Genomic DNA, 6000 nt, shown 5'->3' with positions numbered 1-6000 from the left:
GGACAACATACGACTTGTATTTTAGCAACTGTGAATGTGGTCACTTCCTTTGTCTAATGTCTACACAGGAAAGCTGATATTAGAATAAGGTGTCTCATTCCAATTAAACCTCAGCAGATATAGCCACACCTTATAATTAGATGCATTTATTTGGTGCCAACCCATCCATCCTACATCACAATGGAGCGGAAGACAAGGCACGAAGTTACCTAATAATCCCACAAGCCTTCCCTGCACAGTGCCACTTCCCCAATGAGCAGAGCTGCTGCTTTACCCTGCCCAGTGTGCTACTCCTGGCTAATCCCAGCCACTCGTTCCCCCCTGTGTTCTCCTCTCTTAGCTGTTGTTTTGGCAGCTCTGCAGTCAGCCAGGCGAACAACCAGTCCTGCAAATGAAAGGTGATCTGATGGCCATGTCTGTGCACACATAGAGAGGCTGCTTTGTGTGCTTGCAAGCCATGTAGGGCAGGGACTGGCTCTTTAAGAACAGGACATATTTTTTTTTCCTGTCTCTCTCTCTCCTCTTCTCATATGTATTCCTTCCAGTGTGGAGCTGCTTCAAAGGATGAATAATGACCTCCTCTGTCTGCATCCCAGGGTTATTATTACTGCAAAGGAAAGCCTCCATGGGACTGTGCTGCTGCTCTGCAAGCTGAAGACCTGGGCTGTTTATTACCCACACAGATGCACTGAGAGCTCCATCCTTGAGGAATCCCAGCAGCAGCAGCAGCAGCAGAAGCCAGGCCCTGGTGTCCTCTCCATCATCCAGAGCCACTACCAAGAGACACTGACCTCCTGTCAACTGGGATCTTCATGTAGAGGAGAGAAAAAAAGCTGAGTCCACCCACATGCAGGCACCGTTAAATAGGCAAGTCTCCTGTGCATCTGTCAGTGAGGCTGCAGCAGGCACAGGCTGAGCAAGGAGCAGCAGAGCTGATGGAAGAACCCAAGGGTGAGTGACTCTGCTACAGTAACCCCTGCTGCCCTGGAGCACTCCACATAGGAACTTTTCATGTGCATTTGATACATTGTTTCATTGAGTGCTACACCTTCTGTCTGCAGAGAGTTAGGGGATGGATTGTTACTGCTGCTTGGAAAAGTTTTCAATGAATTATGTATCACAACATGTAGTTTCATAGTAATTGTATAGGTCAGATAAGTGTATCATATACATGGTGGTGGGCAGGATCATTTACACCATGGGCTGTGCAGGATGTGGGATATTCTGTACTGTAGGGTGTATATAGGATTTATGGACCACATATCCTAATGTGACAGCGCTGTGCTTATAGTGTGTGTGTGTACTATATATATATATATATATATATATATATATATATATATATATATATATATATATATACATACATACATATATTGGAGTTTGTATTGTACCTATCCTAATATGACAGCACTGTTAGTATTACAGCTTTATATAGTGCATGTATATATATTATAATATTGGAGTTTGCATTGCACATGTCCTAATATGACAGCACTGATATATATATATATATATATATATATATATATATATATATATATATATATAATAGCAGTTTGCATTGTGTACATATTTATATATATATATATATATATATATATATATATATATATATATAACAGCGCTTTACTCATTACTACTGCTTTGTATAGTGTGCATGTATGATATATATATTATAATATAATATTGGATTTTGTATCATACATATCCTAATATGGCAGCACTGTTATTAATATTGCAGCTCTATTGTATAGGATATCTAAGATAATGATAGCACTATACTCATTATTGCAGATTTATATAATGTAGATATGTCAATATGTATCAGATCTTGTATAGTACATACAAGATAACGCTTATTATTACAGCTTCTACAGAACATACATTCATTTATATTGGAGTTTGCATCGCACGTATAATAATTAGACAGCGCTATGCTTCTTATTACAGCTTTATATAGTACTTATTTTCATTCCTATGAGTTTGTATTCTACAGCTAATAATATGACAGAGCTGCGCTTATTACATCTCCTGTAGGACATTATAGCAGGATGTACGCTACAATCACTTATATTTTGAGTTTGTATCGTACATATAGTAATTAGACCGAGCTAGGCTTATTATTACAGCTTTTTATACATATTATAGTAGAATGTGCACTATGTTCACTACTATTGGCGTGTCGTACCTATACTGATACAACAGCACTATGCTTATTATTACAGCTTTATATACATAATAGTAGGATGTACTCTGTTCGTTTATCTTGGAGCTCATATAGTACATATAGGAGTATGACCTGCACTTATGTGTTATAGTTTATTTACCACCACATATAATACATGTATTATTCACTACAGTATCCTTTCTGGCTAATAATATGACCTGCGCTATGTGTAATGTATTGGAGCTAGTATTACTATTAGGGCTCCGTCATTTTTCTATCGGGATGTGCACATGTCCAACTATCTTGTTGCTTGAACCGCGTCGATCCAAGGAAAAAAAATTGCAGCAATTTGCCTCCGATTATTAGATCGCGCTCTGCCATTCATGTCTATGGGTCCGTGGAAAACATCATGCTGCACTCAGATGACATCCGAGTGCAGTCCAATTTTTCATGGCTTTTCAGAATGCAGAAGACAGATAAACTTATATTTTTCTTCTTCATATCTGAGAAAATCGGATCACACTGTGATCAAACTTTGATCAATCTGAACAATTTTCTCGAATGAGCGGGAAACGGTCATGTGATCCTAGTCTTATAGTTTATTTAACACTGTACCCTATATATTATATGTAAAAATGGTCATTACAGCTTCTTTTTGTGGCTAATGTCATGTGCACCCCATAAGTTTTTTTTAGTGTTGTTTGTTCTTCGCACCTTGCACTTTTGTTTTGTTTGGTTCATTACTCTGAGTGAGTTTTTAGCATATTTAAGTAAAGGTTATATCTTAATCCAATACGTTAAATATTTAACACTGTACCCTATATATTATATGTAAAGGTCATTATAGGTTTCCTTTGTGGCTAATATAGTTTGACCTGCATCATGTTTATTCATTATTGGCTTGTATTTTGACTGTAATGTCCTTTATTTGGATATGACCTGGGGTTTGTACTGCTTTTGCTATATTGTTGCTACATTTACTTCAGTTGATAAGTTTCCAGATGAATTAGTACTACAATACTCAGCATTCTGGCATTATTTTTAATAGGTCCATTTATTAGTGAATTGATACTAGCAGTGCTACTTGTGATCTACTGAATTATCAATACTTACACTGTCCCAAGTTTTTATAAGGATGTGTCCGCTGTTGGGGAGACTTGGTGGATCCTATTACCCCTATAATAATGTTGTTTGGCGTTATATGATTGGTGCTTTAGTTAGAAGGGGTCAGTCTGGTTCTAGGTTCACATGAGTGTATATATATATATAAAAAAAAATCATCCAGAAAAAAATGGAAGATTGTGATCCGTGTGCAATCTGTATGGCATCCGTTCTGATACAACATCCGTTATTAAAATTTGCAAGAGCGCAGTTCCTTATGTTATAGAACTGTAATGTATCAGTTAAAATCAGATGCTATTATAAGGATCCAATTTTGTCGTACACCAATAGACTTGAATAGGCTGAAATCTTATGCATTGTGCGGTTTTATTATTTTTTATTAACGTGCAGATTTGGCGAAGAAGAAGAAGAAGAATTCTCATCTGAATAGCTTAATTAAATAACACTGGTCCTAGCGCTGTCCATATAATATCAGGTTTTATCACTGACAACATTGAGTTTGGAGCAAACAACAACAACGACAACAAAAAAGGCAGAAAACAACAAAAACTTAAACAGCCACAAATGCTCTAATTAATCTCTTCCAGGTCCTGACCCAGATCATATCCTTTCCATAATTCAATGATCCATTATAACAAGTAACTTTCATGCAGAAACTTCGGAATCTGCTGAATCTTGAATTTCTATTCTTGTAACTTTGTGCACAGAAGTTGTTGCTTTATGTTTTTAGTCGTCTTTTTCACATCAAGCGTCTGTTTGTTATTTTTTGTTTTATTTTTGTAGGAATTATGTACAAACATAACAGAACTTATTACAATGTTTGGCATTTCACCCTGGTGCATGAGTGACTTACACTTCTGAATGGTGAGTGGGGGAGGGTATCTGATCGTGAGCGCTGACATTTTGCTACAAGTTCTGTTTATCATCTTTTTTCAGAAAGATATGACCTTGCTGTGCAGTAAGATAACACTGGGTAGAGAACAGACCTGCCCATCACTGAGTTCTATAATGTCAATTAATTGGCCTCACAGTTCAAGTACCCCAAGAAGTCCTTGAGCTCCCAAATAAGCTCCCACAATCTTTCCTTCTTAGGGTAAGATCACACTAGGCGTTTTTTTTCAGCGTTTTTGTTTTCTGCAGCAAAATCTGGTCTCTTGGGAGGAAAAAAGCTGCAGAAAAAAGTTCAGGTTTTTAATCATGGCTTGACATGCCGGAATAAAGTTTTTGGATTTTACCTTACGGGTTTAGTGTGAATCCCCTTCCTTCTTTCTTGCAGAAAAAAGCAGGTTTTCCTTGTTTTTTTTCTTGCATTTTTTGTGCGTTTTTTTGCTGCGGTTTTGGCATGCCTCTTGTCTCTTTTGCATGCTGATAAAGTTTAGTGTTGGAAAAAAAAATAAAAATATTCTATAGAATCAGGTTTTGGTGCAAAAAAAATGAAACAAAACCTGATACCTGCGTTTGTCAGCTTTTTTTTTTTTCACCACCTATTCATTTCAAAAGGGGAAAATGCTGAAAAAAAACATGCTCCATTGCGCAAAAAAAACAAACATGCAAAGCACAAAATCCTGATCACAAAAATAAAACCAAGCTGTGTGCATGAGATTTCTGAAATATCATAGACTTTGATGGTACTGTAAAACACAGCTGAAAATTTGCATAAAATAATGCTGCAAAAATGCCCTGTGTGAACTTAGCCTAAAAGTTCTACCTGTTAAAGGGAACCTGTCAGGATGTATGGCCGATATATTTCAGGGCTTATATACAGCATTATACAATGCTGTATATAAGCCCTCAACCCGACCTGGAAGAACTGAAAAATAACTTTTATTATACTCACCTGCGGGGTGGTCCGGTCAGATAGGTGTTGCAGGTCTTGGTCCGGCACCTCCCTTCTTCTTATGATCGTCGCCCTCCTGCTTGCTTCTTGCGGATGATGCGACCTTGCAGTATCCACACAGGCTCGCCTGCATCGCACTCCTGCCCTCTTGAGGGCAGAGGAAAGTACTGCAGTGCACATGCACCGGAAAAGGTCTGAGAGCCCTGGCGCATGCGCTCTGCAGTACTTTCCTCTGCCCTCAAGAGGGCAGGAGTGCGATGCAGGCGAGCCTGTGTGGATGATGCAAGGTCGCGTCATCCACAAGAAGCAAGCAGGAGGGCGACGATCTTAAGAAGAAGGGAGGTGCCGGACCAAGACCTGCGACACCCATCGGACCGGACCACCCCACAGGTGAGTATAAGGAAACGTATTTTTACAGTTCTTCCAGGTCGGATTGGGGGCAGATATACAGCATTATAGAACGCTGTATATCAGCCCTGAAAGGTTATGGCCGTATCTTGTATCGGCCAAAACTGCTGACAGGTTCCCTTTAAGTGCACCAGTCTTTTTGACAGTTCTGCCATTCTATTCCTGAACCAGTTGGCTCAGAATAAAGAGCACTGTGCATACAAAGGAAATATATGAATTTGATAAATTGTGGCAATGATGCATGAATGTAGAATTGTTCCCCCTTATAAGCATAACTGTGACCTATTAAGACCTTAGAATAACTTTTTGTGGGATTCGTCAAGAACTGAATGAGTCACTGTGTGTTACTTACCGCAGGGCCGTTTTGTGGTAGGTCTTTGTGTTGAGCTGTAAGTGCTTTTATCTGTGTCTCTTCTAGTAAAGGTGAACCACATGGCTGACCAATATAAAAGATGATGAGTGT

General features: G+C 38.7%; 1 protein-coding gene across 1 annotated transcript in view; it reads left to right on the top strand.

The window, feature by feature from the left end:
- The first annotated feature begins 361 nt into the window (after positions 1-361).
- ENTPD1 (ectonucleoside triphosphate diphosphohydrolase 1) overlaps positions 362-6000 on the top strand; it is a 104741-nt gene continuing 99102 nt past the window's right edge. The window contains exon 1 of the mRNA XM_077258356.1: positions 362-951. Coding sequence (XP_077114471.1) covers positions 936-951 — 16 coding nt within the window. The 5' untranslated portion in view covers positions 362-935. The remainder of the gene's footprint in view (positions 952-6000) is intronic.

This window comes from Ranitomeya variabilis, chromosome 4 (assembly GCF_051348905.1).
Source record: "Ranitomeya variabilis isolate aRanVar5 chromosome 4, aRanVar5.hap1, whole genome shotgun sequence".
Taxonomy (NCBI): Eukaryota; Metazoa; Chordata; class Amphibia; order Anura; family Dendrobatidae; genus Ranitomeya; species Ranitomeya variabilis.
This window is presented reverse-complemented; position numbering and strand designations above follow the sequence as displayed.